The 14,450-nt window shown below is 41.0% G+C and overlaps 1 protein-coding gene across 3 annotated transcripts in view; it reads left to right on the forward strand.

The window, feature by feature from the left end:
• The window catches only part of LMLN (leishmanolysin like peptidase), a 77,354-nt gene that overhangs the window by 47,986 nt on the left and 14,918 nt on the right, over positions 1 to 14,450 (forward strand). For all 3 annotated transcript variants that reach the window (XM_033945116.1, XM_033945118.1, XM_033945117.1), the window contains exons 10-12: positions 4,869 to 4,976; positions 7,537 to 7,613; positions 7,944 to 8,054. In XM_033945116.1, coding sequence (XP_033801007.1) covers positions 4,869 to 4,976; positions 7,537 to 7,613; positions 7,944 to 8,054 — 296 coding nt within the window. The remainder of the gene's footprint in view (positions 1 to 4,868; positions 4,977 to 7,536; positions 7,614 to 7,943; positions 8,055 to 14,450) is intronic.

The raw sequence follows: 14,450 nt of genomic DNA on the forward strand, positions 1-14,450 counted from the left end.
CTGTCTGAGGCTTTTTCCTCCGTATAAACTGGTCTCTGCTTGTGTTTCTGTTTATTATATACCTTCAGCTTTTTCCTTTTGGTGAAAATGTTTTTTGTATTCATTGTGATATTCACCATATCCAAGTTTTTGTGCCATTTCTTGTATGTGACAGTGTACAGCGCTGTGTATGCTCTGGAAAGTGTGCATGTTAGTAATAGTGTAATCTTCTGCATCCTGGATATTGAGATTTGTGGCTCAAGCGTTCTAGCTCTTTTTATGGACGTGAGATCTGCTTGACCTAGACCTCATGGCCTCGTCTCTCAATTCTAAGCTTCCTAGCTTCTTCGGCGTGCCCAGGAACTGGGAGTTAGAGGGGGTAGCTGCATGGCTCCTTTCTCGCTTCTGCCTTCTCTTTTTCAGTGTTTTCCGCTGGCTGATGATGGCTTGGATTTGCCACCTCGAGCTCGCTTTCCGGGCACAGTATTTGTAGAATCTCTGGATTGGCGATGCCATCCTTACTTTGCGTATTTGTTGAGTCTTTCGACAGCCGGACTAAGAAGTTTCCTGGTATCTCCGGCTTTGCTTGCCTAGGGTCCGTTCAACATGGATATTTGTACTACTTTAGTATTACAACCTAGTTTTTTTGAAAAATCTTGGCTGACGTGTAAGGGTTATGCGAAGCAGGTTGTTTCTTCTCTTATCCAGGTGCTACGGACGTCTTCTCCTGTGGCTTCTGCTTCCTTTTGGAGGTTTTTCCTTTCTTGAGTGCTTCTTAACGTTTGAACCACTCCAGAGTTCCTTTTTGGCACAGGTGTATTGCCGAGGGCTTAGCGTTCAATTCCCTTCAGCTTCTAGTGCCATTCTTGGCTTGTTACAAGGGCTAGGTATATTGCTCTTCGCTTACTTCTCAGCTTCATGTAGTTCAGGTCCTAAACAGAGTGTGGTATATTCATGCGCCTCTTAGAAAGCCCGGTTTGGAGTACAATCTTCACGTACTTCTTCTCAGTTTACCAAAGGCTTCATTTCATCCTTGTCTTTTGGGACTCTAAAGGGCTGTGCCGTTGAACATGGGGTTTCTTGTGGCCATGTTTCAGCTTTGCAGTTTTCTATGTTGCAGGCCTTGTTCAACGGGGATTCCTATTTCTGATTTCCGAAATATGGGGTATCAGTTCGGATGGTACCATTATTTCTTTCTAGGGGGGTGTCATCCTTTCTTTTATGTCATGCTCGCTTTTCCTTCCTTCTTCCTGGGAGGAGAAATTGGGAGCAGTGCTTTTATTCACTGCATTTTTTGATATGTACGTAGCGTTCTCTGTGAGCTCGGTTTCTAACGACTTTTAGTTGTTTATATCTCCTTTTTGTATTCTTCAAGGGACACCTCAAACATTTGGCGGCGTCTGTAGCCTCCATCGCTCAATGGGTCCAGGAGGACATTCTTTATGCTTGCTTGCTGGCAGGGAAGCGGTTGGCGAAAGAATTTCATGACCATTCCGCTGGAGCGATGGCTACTTCTTGGGCTCGGCCCAGAGGTTTTTTCCTTGGAGGAGATTTGTCTCGTGGCTAATTGGTCTTCCGAGAGTGCTTTCTCTCCACATTTCTGCTTGGATGTGGGGGCGCATGCGGTAGGGGCGTTTTGTGCTTCGGTTGTTGCGGAGGCGGCATTTGCTTCCCACCCAGATTGAGGATTGCTTTGCTACATCCCATTGGTCTCTGGATTCATCTGCTGCTGTTGCTAGGGAAGGAAAAATTATGTTCTTACCTGTTAATTTTCTTTCCCTTAGACGCAGCAGATGAATCCAGAGCCTCACCCTTTCTGGATATTGTCTCTCGGTTTTTTCTTTTGCAACTTTCACAGTTTGTTATTATGGCAGGTTGTTTTCTGTATTATTGCATGTGTTATGGGAAAGAAATTTTTTACATGCTATGCCTATTGCTGGTTATGTGTGCTTGGGCAAGGAGCTATACTGATGAGACAGGAGGAGTGCCAGCCAATAGGACCACCTGTTAATCAGTTTCTCTATCTCCGCCTGCTGGTAGATGTGAGCTATCCCATTGGTCTCTGGATTCATCTGCTGCGTCTAAGGGAAAGAAAATTAACAGGTAAGAACATAATTTTTCCTTCTCCTGCTTTTTCTGTATTTGCCAATCTCTCTTGCTTTGCTAAACTAACTGAGCAGTGGGTGTCCCACATCCCATTGTAACTGATCCCCCTCTACCATATCTTAGTCCTCAACAAATGATCTTTAGAACTGTTAATCACTAACTCTGAACTTTGTTAATTCCACTCAATCTGTAGCATCTTTTAATCATTGTAAACCACATAGAACTTCACGGTCCTGCGGTATATAAACTGTTGTTATTATTATTACCATATATGTCGGCACCTTGAGCATTTTTAAAACTTGACTGCTAAGAAAGGTGGGAAAGAGGGGATATGATTGAGACTTTTAAATTGGTCTGTGGCATTAATGTACAGGAGATGAACCTTTCTCAAATGAAGGAAAACTCTGAAATAAGAGGGTATAGGATGCAGTTAAAAGGTTATAGGCTCAAAAGTAATCGAAGGAAATACATTTTTACAAAAAGGATGGTAGATGCTTGGAATAGTCTCCTGGTGAATTCAAGAAAGCGTGGGACAGGCACATGGGATCACTTGGGGGGAGGAGGAGTAGTAGATGCTGCAGATGGACAGACTAAATGGGTCACTTGGCTTTTATCTGCCATCGTGTTTCTATGTTTTCTGTCTTTTAGAATTAGCTTTAAAGACCAGCTTCCTCGGGGTACAGCTTAGCGCATTTGGCACATCATCACCTTGTAGAAAATAAACTCATCTCTGAAACCCTTTAGTTCAATTTATGCGGGGCTTCTATTGAAACATCCCTTGAGGTCTCCCGCAGTACCATGGAACCTCGGTATTGTTTTAACCCAGTTGGTAAAAGGTCCTTTTGAGCTGCTTAATACTTGTCAGCTTAAGTACTTGACCTGAAAGCTCTTGTTTTTGGTGGTAGCAACTGTAGTTTGCAGTGAGCGAGCTGTAGGCCTAGTAACTGATCCACCTTATATGAAACTTTTACATGTAGTTCTGTGCAAAGTTCCTTCCTAAGGTTGTGTTGGCGTTTTAACTTAATCGGTCTATTGTCCTACCAATATTTATCCTAGGACAAATAGAGAGCATATTCTCACATGTGGATGATGTCATCCACAGAGCCCTGGCATAGACAGTAAAAAAGTACACTGGCATTTTAAGAATTGCAAAAGGTGCATTTTAACAGTTGCAAAAGATTTAACAAGGAAAGTGTGAATGGATTTAATATCCTTGTTAAAATCAAAAGTTGGTTTAAAAGTTCAACTACTTTCCTTCTAGGCATATGCTTTCATAGATCCCATTCCTAGTACTGTTATATCCTTTACTTAACCCCCCCCAAAAAAAATAAAAAATAAAAAAAAATAAAAAACACTAAACCAACTTTCGGTTTTAACAACGATATTAAATCCATTCACACTTTCCTTGTTAAATCTTTAAGGAGATTTCATGCTTACTGGCATATTGGTTTGACAATATTCTTCCCCTCTACTGATTTTCTCATTTTAAGACTTATTATATCACTTTTTCAGCTTTCACGAAATGTAACAGAATAATACCTTTTTAGCAAGAGGTTGTTTTTCTACACAGTAAGCCACAATGTCATTTAAATTGAATGCTCTATAGCAGTGTTTCTCAACCTGTGGTACATGTATCCTAGGGGGTATTGGCCTGGCTGCCAATTTTAGTCCATCCATCCACCACTGCTGCCTGGGATCTCGCGTTCCTGCCTGCCGCTTCCGTGACAATCTTCTTGGAGCCATACTCGCTCCTTCAGCAGTGCTCCTTGCGGTGGGCGGTGCACACAGTGATTAAGTGCTGCACATAAGTGGCTGACCCAGAAGCCTTCTGTTGGCAAATCTCTAAATGGCGAACAAATTGCATCTCTCTTAATTATATGCAAGCAGTCCTGATTTTTGAGGATTGTTACAACTATGACAGGGTCAGTAGCCACTTGAGGTCAGCCTCTGTGAAATAGATTTGTAGAGCTGTAATTCTGGTCATACATTCACATCTCATTATTGCTTAGAGCAGGATGTCCGATGGTTTAGCCAGACAGTTCTCAAGAATCTGTTATAGGACTAGAAACTAACTCCATTTCTTTCAGTTCCAGGTTGCCTTTTAAAAAAATTATGCTTATTACCAGTGTAAAGAAAAACAAGCAAACAGAAAAAAGCACTGTCTTTGCAAAATACATTTTTTTCTCTTCTGTTGAAGGGAGCCTGTAGATAGGGAATCCCATGTTGTAAGGACTTCATATCTTACCTATCCTTGGAGAAAACCAAGTTACCTGTAGCATGTGTTTTCTGAGAACAGCAGGATACATACTTGAGAATGACACAGGGAAAAAAATTGTCCTTGTCTCCGCCCTGTCCCTGCAAACCATCTGATCCCATCCACACAAGCCTCAAATAGTTTTATACTGAACTTATTTTATTAAAGTATAAAAACAAACAATATTCTGTACAATTGTCATCTTATAAATCAGAGTCCAAACCTAGATTTCTAGAATTTTGAGCAGGCTCACCGTTCATGTGCACCACTTTCATCTGCTGTTACACAGGACCACTTCAGTCTCGTACCTTAGTTTACCAAAGAATAGAACTCCTTTGTTCTGTACTGGGTTCCATTGGTGATGTCACTCTTTTGCAAAGACTTCATATCCTGCTGTCTCTGAAGAATCCCTGCTACAGGTAAGTAACTTTGGGTTTTCTCCATATACTAACAAAGCATGTGCATAATTTTTTTTTTTTTTTTCATGTTTAGTATTTTAAGCTGTTCTAATGGTAAACTTAATTTATAGGAGGAGGCTCGGAAGCATTTTAACTGCCCAGTTCTTGAAGGAATGGAGCTTGAGAATCAAGGAGGTCTGGGCACAGAGCTCAACCATTGGGAAAAACGATTACTGGAGGTCAGTACTTGGGGACATTCAGTCCTATGTGGCAGTATTTTTGCTTATCAAGATATATATTTAAGTTTTTCTCCATTTCATTTGATGACTTTTTACATATCAAAATAATAGTTTACCAAAGAATAGAACTCCGGCTCACCTTTATCCACATGTTTATTCACACCTTCAAACAAGTCAAGTAATTTGGTGAGGCACGATCTCTCTCGGCTGAACCCATGCTAACTCCGTCTCATGAAATCATGTTTGTCTACATGTTCCACAATTTTCCGGATCTCCCCTGGAACTCTTTTTAAAAATCAACGTAACATTGGCCACCCTCTAGTCTTCAGGTACTACAGATGATTTTAGCAACTAATTACAGATCACTAACAGCAGGTCAGCAATTTCATGTTTGAGTATTTAGTACCATCCGATCCAGGCGATTTATCACTTTTTAATTTGATGATTTGGCTTAGTACAACTTCCAGATTCACTGAGATTTCTTTCAGTTCCTCTGCATCAACACCCTTGAAAACCATTTCCAGTTCAGGTAGATCTCTTACATTGTGTAAAGACTGAAGCAAAGAATTCATTCAGTCTCTCCACTATGGCCTTATCCTCCCTGAGCGCTCCTTTTATCCTTGATCATCCAACAGTTCCATGGATTCTCTCACAGGTTTTCTGCTTCTGATGTATAATATAGTTTGAAAACATGTAAATTTAGTCATTTTCAAATTATGGTGATAAGGGTAGAGGGGCTGAATATTGACATGTAGACTTTCAAGATTCTTCCTATGCCGTTTTTAGGCTGACAGATTTTGCAGGCAATCATGAAAGCATTCCCTTTGAGAACAGTTTATCTCTGAGGATCTAGCATGACGAGAAAAACTAGAAAGATGAATTCTGTGAGGTTTTTCATGTCATTCTGAGCCAGCTAATCTGCCTTGTGTATTATAGGAAACCTTATCAGTCTGGCTAGTGAACAGGATAACTTACCAAACCCTGCCCTTAGTTGCCTAGGAATGACAATTGCATATATATTACCAGTCCAATATTGTTTATTAATATTAACTACAAATTCTCATATCAGAAGGCATATGTGTAATGGAGACCCGTCAGGCGTGAAAATTGCTCTTCTGAAGCAATACATGGTCTCAGGGAAACCCCTGCCACCAGGTTCACTTATATATTTTTGCAGTGCCTAGAATGACATCACACCTGTCAACCAATCAGCCAACAGAGGCCGTCCTTAGGTTTGAACAAAAAAATTTATTTTAACATAGTTGCCAGGCTCAAAAAAAGTTTTACAAATCATATTTTTGTGAACACTTTTTTACTCTCAATAGTTTTTTTTAACAGTTTAGCTCAAACCAGCTTTCTAATCAAGACTCAGTAACGCTGACAGCTTCAAATTTCACTGACACCCACAAGAAAAGACCCAGACCCCCTTTACTGAGACTTTCTTAATATGGGCTTAAAGAAGCCTTGAAACAGACACCAGGCTTCCTGGAATGTCACATTGTAGAGAGAATTGCCTAGCTTAAAGGTCAGAGAGGTCAAATTGCAGATGTTGTCTTCTCAGGATTTCTTCAGGTTTAAAATACATAAAGATACAATTCACATTCATAATCACTCACATTCTCTCACACATTCGGGGCCCCAAACATTCATAAATCAGATGACATATTTCATTCGTAATCAATTATGCTTTCAAAGCCTATTCAAGAAAGATTTTCTTCTATATCCAGCATTGGAATGTAAAATCAAGCTAACCAGCTCAAGAACATCTGGTATCAATTAGGCCATGAGGATCTTTTGGTGCGAATCCTTTAACGAACAGGCACATAGAAGGACAGAAACCAAAATGGAGGAAGATTAATACAAAATGGAGTCATTAATACCTCTAGAAGTGTGTTGTATATCTAATACCAGATTTCCTCTATGATCTGACTTAATAGCAAAATACATAAAGAGAATATTATTATGCTTTTCCTTAATATTAATCTGTAGTGTTTTTCTGGCCTTGGCTGCAATCCATATTCAGATTTATTTATATTTGTGTTCCAACTTTTCATAAGTTTCTATTGGGCATGGCCTTAACTTTCACTATGCTTCTAACTAGATTTACCCAGAATCACATGAAAAGGAGGCATCTCATATGTAGAAAAATCTACAGCATACTCCACAAACATGTCTTGCACACTATCCATTACATTACAGCATTATAGTGCCCTCCTGCCAGCACCACTACTCACTAGGAAAGCATATCCTGGTGGACTGAGGAAGGATATGCCTGAAAACAACACTAAAAGATAGTTTCTTTCATGTCTTCCGAATGTTTTCTGACAATTGTCTTCCCCTGGAGGTGGAAGGAGGAATGACCAATGAAAAATGTAAGAATCTTTGTCTAAATACAATTTAAATATTAAGCTAAATACAATTGTCTAAATACAATTAAATGTTAAGCTTGTTGTGAATTGCTCTGTGCAAAACTAAAATTTTGTGAAAATACTTCATTGTGTTCATCATATAATAATAAATCATTTCTCCTGAGGTTCATTGGTACTTATTTTCTTTTCAGAATGAAGCAATGACAGGATCCCACACACAGAACAGAGTCTTCTCTAGGATCACTCTAGCTTTAATGGAAGATACAGGGCAAGTAGTTCATAAAAAAAAAAAATGTACATACATGTATTGTACCAGCCAGTTCTTCCAGATGTCACAATCATCTGAGTCTACCTCAGTTCTCACAGCAGTGGTAGCGCAGCTGCCAAGTTCAACGGGTATTCTCCCCCCTTCCCTTGTAATTAGGGTTGTTTATCATATTCACTGTCGCTGCTTTAATGGATTCTCTTGGGAAATTTTACAAACTTTACATTCTTTTCTGTCTTTATGTATGCTATATGTTGGTACTGTATGTTCCTGGAGAATAATTTCCAGGCTTTTAAAGTATTTTAGTACTGACAGTTTGATGTACTGTTGCAGTTGGTATAGAGCCAATTACAGCATGGCTGGGAAGTTGGATTGGGGTCGTAATAAAGGCTGTGACTTTGCAATGAAAAGCTGTAAATTCTGGATTGCCCAACAGAAAAAGAGGTAAAATATTTTCTTACATGTACTTAAAATGTCAATGTTAGTTTGAACAGGGACATTTCTTTTTTTATAATATTTTATTGAATTTTTAAAATAAACTACAGAAACACAGTACTACATTGCAGAAATGTATATATAGCGTATCAATAATACAGTACTACAATAGAATAAAGTTTCGTACTCTCAAAGCATAAAGGGTCAATTAATGTTATCATTGAAGTCCTTATAGAACTCGTCTAAAGGGGCCCACGTTCTAGTAAAATAAGCAATATTATTTTGCTTAATCGCTATTATTTCCTCATATTTCCTAATAACACAGAGATGGTTCCTCCATTCAAGGAAGTTAAGCTTAGAGTTAATTGCAGATAATATGATGGAATGGCTAGCACAATCATAGAATCAAAGATTTTATTGAATGATGCTGGTAATGTGATATCTGGGTTTGCGGAATGCAGTATGATAGATTTATATGGCAAAGGTAACATATTATTATTCATATGCATTATCACTTGTATTCTGGACCAGATAGCTGACCAATAAATTTGCATATTAGGGCATGTATAAAGAAGTTGCAAGAGAGTTAACTCCAAGTTGCTGATGACAAGACCAACACACATCCGAAGATGAATGTAATACTCTAGCCATTTTAGTGGGGATTACATTTCTAAGCAGGGTGACTCTTTATATTTTTTTTTTTCACTTCTAGGCTCCTTTAATTTAATTTAATTTAATTCTTATATACCGCTAATAACCCTGAGTCATTGAGGAAAGAGTGGGGCTTGTGACTTAATTTTCTTTTAAAGAAAAGGAATATCTTGTTTTGGGAGAACCCATTCTCTCAGATCCATTTGAGGCTCATGGGGCAATCGGTAAAATGCTTACAACTTCCTGAAGGAATCTGTTACTAAACATCACCACCATCAGCCGAATGGCCCCTAATGTACCAGGTTCTGAAGGGAGCCATGATTAAGAGAGTCCTGTTCAAGAGAATTGTTTGTGTTACTTGGGCAGTAGAAGCTGGAAACAGAATATTAAGGACTCTATTTTAAAAAATGTAAGTTTTAAACAGCTTTGGAAATAGAAGATTTGCTGCATTGTGGTTATTTCTCCAGTCTCTACCTTGTTTCTCTTGCTCTCAGCTACAAATTATAAATAAATTTGCTATCAGGAATTACAGACAACTAGTTTATAAAATTATCGTGTAAATTAGAGAGTTGTGTAGGGACAAAAATCAGTTGCTAAACCCAGGTGAGTCAGCTTTCCAGTTTCTGGCAAGCAAGGAGGCTCCTTATTGTAGACTGAGGAGGCCCTGGCCATTGCTGTATGGAGGAGTGTGTTTGTACTCATGCTCTCTCCACTTCTCTGCTGGATGTATGGGCATGCTGAGTGGGCATATTTTCCCTTGGCACATATCTCCATCTCTCGATGTAGAGCAAGAAACTTCCATAGCTCACTTTAACACATGCTATATGTGCCCTTGGTTCAAGGTCCCCCCTCTGAACATAGAGGTGGGGGGGCTGCAATGGCTAGCCTCAGCACATGAATCTGTCTTTGGCAGTAATCCTAGTTCTCTGCTATATGTGGTCTTAGCGTAAGCCTCTATCTCTCTATCTGCTGGTTTTCATTTGCTTCTCTTATTCAATGGTGAGTGTAGGTCAATCTGTGGGTGTGGCCATCTGTTTGTTCATCTCAGCTGCATCTCGAGAGAGAGAGCGTGGCGCCGCCTGCTTCTTCAGCACAGCTCCACAGTTCTGCTCTTCTCCATCTCAGGATATAGGGGTCTTGCAGCCTACCTGATCTTCACTGCTCCATCTCAGGCTGTTGGACACAGTGCCTCCTGCTGCATCATCTCTGCTTCATGGCAGGAAGTAGAGGATAGCACCACTGGCCGATTTGGCAGGTGCCACCTACATCTCCATGTCTGGGAGTAGAGTGTGGCCCATAAGGTTTTATATGGTGCAGCCCCTACTTATCTGGCTAATAGCTTTTCCATAGCTATACACAAATTCAGTAGAAAAACTCATACTCTGTTCAATTTCCCTTCTGTAAAAAGGTTGTAAAAGCAAGAAATTCCTAAATCACTCTTTAGCATCTCAGGCAGTTTCTCATGAAAAAGAATTTTGATCATTGTTGCTCACAGCTGTTTCTTACAGACATTTTAGAAAACAGCTAAAAACTTCTTTTCTCCAAATACCTGACTAGCTGACTCATTCAAATACACGATTATGTTTAATGTTTGTAATCTTTTGTAAACCGCATAGAACTTTTTGGTAACACGGTCTATAAGTATAATGTTATGTTCTGATGTTGCCTTTCGGACACAGCTCCACCTCTAGATGGAGAGCAAGGTGCATCCTGCCTATCAAGAGCAGCTACTTCCCTTTGGCACAGCTACATTTGTGAAGGCAGAAAGTAGCACCTCCTGCCTGTCTGACAAAGCTCCATCTCTCTGGATGTACAGCACAGTTCCAGTGACCCTTGGGCACATCTCCATCTGTCTGGATGTAGAGAGCAGCTCTGGCTCTATGGCCTCAGCTCTGTCTCTCTGGATGTAGAGTGCAACTCTTGGGCACATCTTCATCTGTCGGGAAGTAGAGAGTGGCCACAGCTCCATCTCTCTAGATGTAAAGCATGACTCCTGTGGAATGTTGGCAAGGCTCCATCTCTCTTGCTGTAGAGCACAGTGCTAACGGTTCTTGGGCACGTCTCCATCTCTCTGGATGTTGAGAACAGTCCTAGCTCTATATGTTGCTATAGCTCCATCTCTGTGGATGTGCAGTGTGGCTCTACTGGCCCATGGGCACAACTTCATCTGTCTGGATGTGGGGGTGAGGCTCTTGCTCTTTGTTGGCATGGCTCCATCTCTTTGGCTGTACTTTTATCTATTTAAAAATTTCTTATATACTACAAATCTAAGTGGTTTACAAAATACGCACATACTACTCTTCAAGACACAATATTCAAAAACCTGAACAATGTTGGCAGAGCTCCATCTCGCTGGATGTAGAGTTCAGTTCCAACTGCTTGTTAACAGGACTCCATTTCTTTGAATGTAGAAAGCCACTCCCAAAGCCTTCTTCGCCTGGATGCCTGCTTAGCTTGGACCCATCTCTGGATGTACTCCACCGCTCTGGATGCCTGCTTGGCCCAGTTCTATAGCTGCCTGTTGAGCGCTGCTCCTGTGACTCTATCTCTGGAGGCAGTCTTCTGCTTTGAATACTTGCTCAGCTCAGTTCCATTTCTGCTTTAAATGCATGCTCAGCTCAGTTCCATCTCTGCTGTAGAATGCCACACCAGATCCTTTCTTGGTACTGCTTCATACGCTGATTCTTCCCTGGAGTCCTTGCTGAGCTCCATTGTAGAGCACAGTTCGGTTGCTGACTGTCGAGCACAGCTGTGCGGACTGCTAGGTGCTGTTCCCTCATTGCAGTTAGGTGCAGTCCCATATCTAGGTGCACATTCTTTGCTGGCAGCCGAGCAAGGCACCCTCTTTGACTCCACTACATACCCATGGGGCAGCTTCATCTCTAGGGAGACATGCGCCCATTCTTTTCTGGGGCCAACCTTGGTTGCCAGCTCTGCTCATTCATCGCATTTCGGAGAGCGCCTTGGCAGCTTAGATTTGGTTGTCATCACTGACCTTTTCTATCCTAGGTCTACCAGTTTGCTTCTTTCCATTGAGTAGAGCAGCTCTCACTCTTCCAAGGCTGGGTATACAGTGGTTTTGGTCCAGGGTACTGCTCCTTTGCTTGGGCAGCCCTCATGTTGCCTCACCAGTTCTGCCTTGGCCTATCCATCATTTCCTGGGGTATAGTGGACTGCTTAGCTAGGTCTGTCCTTTATTCTACATACTTTTTTTCTCTCTCTCTCCTCCCCCCCCCAAACCCCTACCAAGGACTATTTTGCTATATCGCACTCATTTCTGGATTCAACTTGCTGAAGACGATGAAGAAAAAATTATGTTCTTACCTGATAATTTTCTTCCTTTAGTCACAGCAGATGAATCCAGAGTCCTGCCCTTGATATTGCATTTTGTTCCTTTCAATTTTCTCCTTTGCACCATAGGGATCGGCCTGCAGTCTACTAGGAGATGAATTCAACCACTATCTGACTCTTCTTGAGAATCCTGCTACTTTGTTTTGTTTTGTTTTGTTTTGTTTTGAGGAATACTAGAAGACCAGTGAGCTTACCATCTTAGATATCACAAAGCTCAGCTTTATTTTTTCTCTATTTCTGCTTGTTGGTGGATGAACTTAACCCACTCGTCTCTGGATTCATCTGCTGTGATCAAAGGAAAGAAAATTATCAGGTAAGAACATAATTTTTCTTTTTACCTTTGGTGTTTGGAGATTTTTATTTTTCCATCAAGTTGGTTCTCTTCTGCTTTCCTGTCTTCTGCAAATTATTTCAACAGTTGCTGTCCTTTGGTTCCTCCTATCATGGCCCAGCATTTCTCCCTCTCTCTTCCCTCCCTCCCATTGTACAGCATTCTCACTCCCTTCTGCCCTGGATCAATCTCCCTATTTTTCCCCTCCCTACCCCGGCACAGCATTTCTTCCTCTCTCCTCCACCCCCCCCAACCCCATCCATGTGCAACATATCTGTATGTGTCTCTCTCTCTCGCTGCAAAGGGAGTGAGGAAAGAAAGAGAGAGATAAGGGGATCCAGGGTGTGCATCTCTCACCCCCTCTACTGACACAGCCAACATTTCTTCCTCTCTCATTCTCCAGACCCTGTGCAGCATCTTTTGCCACTGCCCACTGGCCCCATGACCAACATTTCTCCTTCTATCACCCCTCTCCAGTACCATGCTGCATATCTTTCCCTTCCCATCCACTCACCTCCCAGCCTGTGCAGCATCTCTCTTCCCTCCCTTCTCACTTTTCCAGCCCATGCAGCATCTCTTGTTTCCCACCTTTCCATCCTGTGCAGCATCTCTCTGTTTGCCACCAACAGTGGTTCCTCTTATACTGCTGGCAGCTGGCCCAGAAGGCATCAGAGGGAAGCTGCCTGGGTCAGCTATCAACAACATAGAGGAGGAACCACTGCCAGCAACCTGTTGAAGCTCTAGAGAAGAGAACTCAGGACTCAGGAGGACACAGGCAGATAGGCCCCCACAGGATCCCCAGAGGAACTCCTTCCATCCCTATGAGTCTGGAGGGGATTCCCACAGACCCTGCGGGATTCACAATAGCCCTGTTCCCATACACCTCGTTAGTGTAAATTGCTTGTTAAAGTACTCTTGTGAGTGGGAAGGGACCTCACACTTCTCTATTAGTAGGAGTGTAGTCTATACAAAACACTTACTGAGCCAGCTGTGAATAAAGCCCCTTCCTCTTTAGCATCTCATCCTCTTAACTGTTGTCTTGGCCATGAGCCAGGTTGGGACTGGAGGGTATTGCTATATGACCAATGAAATGGTGTATATTAATGAATGGAAAATGTTATCTTTTAATTAAGACACAAGCTCCCTTGAGCTGTAATTGGAGGGGTATTTCATGGGAGACTGAAATCTTCCAAAGCTGTCAAAGTGCATGTGTGTGAAGTACAAATATTGTAGTGTATATTCTGTTTTCAAGCAGCATGCAAAGTAGGATGATTTACCAATAAATAAAAGGGATGCATCATTGATGATCTACCATTAATTCTATTAGCAGGAAAAGGCAGGGTGGTATTACTCTACCACATTGATACTTTTTATGAAGAGTGATATATCAAAAATTACAGTAAACATTAATAGACGCAATTTCAGGAGTTATAAAATCCATTAACATTTAATTAGTACTAAATGCTGGTAGATGCTGCTCTATTTTTCTGAGAACTGATTGTGTTCATGCTTTTTTTTGTATTTATGTTCTTAAATTATATATTAATTTTGTATTTCACTTAGAATTTAGATAAGTGACTCAATCAAATTTTAATAAAAACTTGTATCACCTAGAGCAGGCCTTGATAAATATTTATTAAATCTAGAAACCAGCAGTTGAGACCTCTCTTGGTTCTCCTCCACCTCTCCAATATTGTCCACAGTGAATTTTGGGGGGAGGGAGGGGGGCAAGAATCCCTTCCCAGATCAGCAATAGCTCTTTTAGAAACTGATTTACTAAAGCTGTTTTTGTGTTCTGTGTCATGCTGTTTGGTTCATAGGGAGGGTAGGGGGTGGGGAGTGTTAAAGTGACGACTAAAGATTCTTGTTTAGTTACAGTCATAAACGATTTGACCTTTGTATGCAACTTTGTATATCACAATTCTTTTCCATAAAACAGATTTTACATAAAAAAAGAAACTTCAGTAAATCAGTCCCAGAAGTCCTTCCCAAAGCATGCTATCACCACTACTACTGTGTTTCCCCAAAAATAAGATCTATCCCAAAAATAAGCCTTAGCATGATTTTCGGGG

Source organism: Geotrypetes seraphini, chromosome 5 (assembly GCF_902459505.1).
Source record: "Geotrypetes seraphini chromosome 5, aGeoSer1.1, whole genome shotgun sequence".
Lineage (NCBI taxonomy): Eukaryota > Metazoa > Chordata > Amphibia > Gymnophiona > Dermophiidae > Geotrypetes > Geotrypetes seraphini.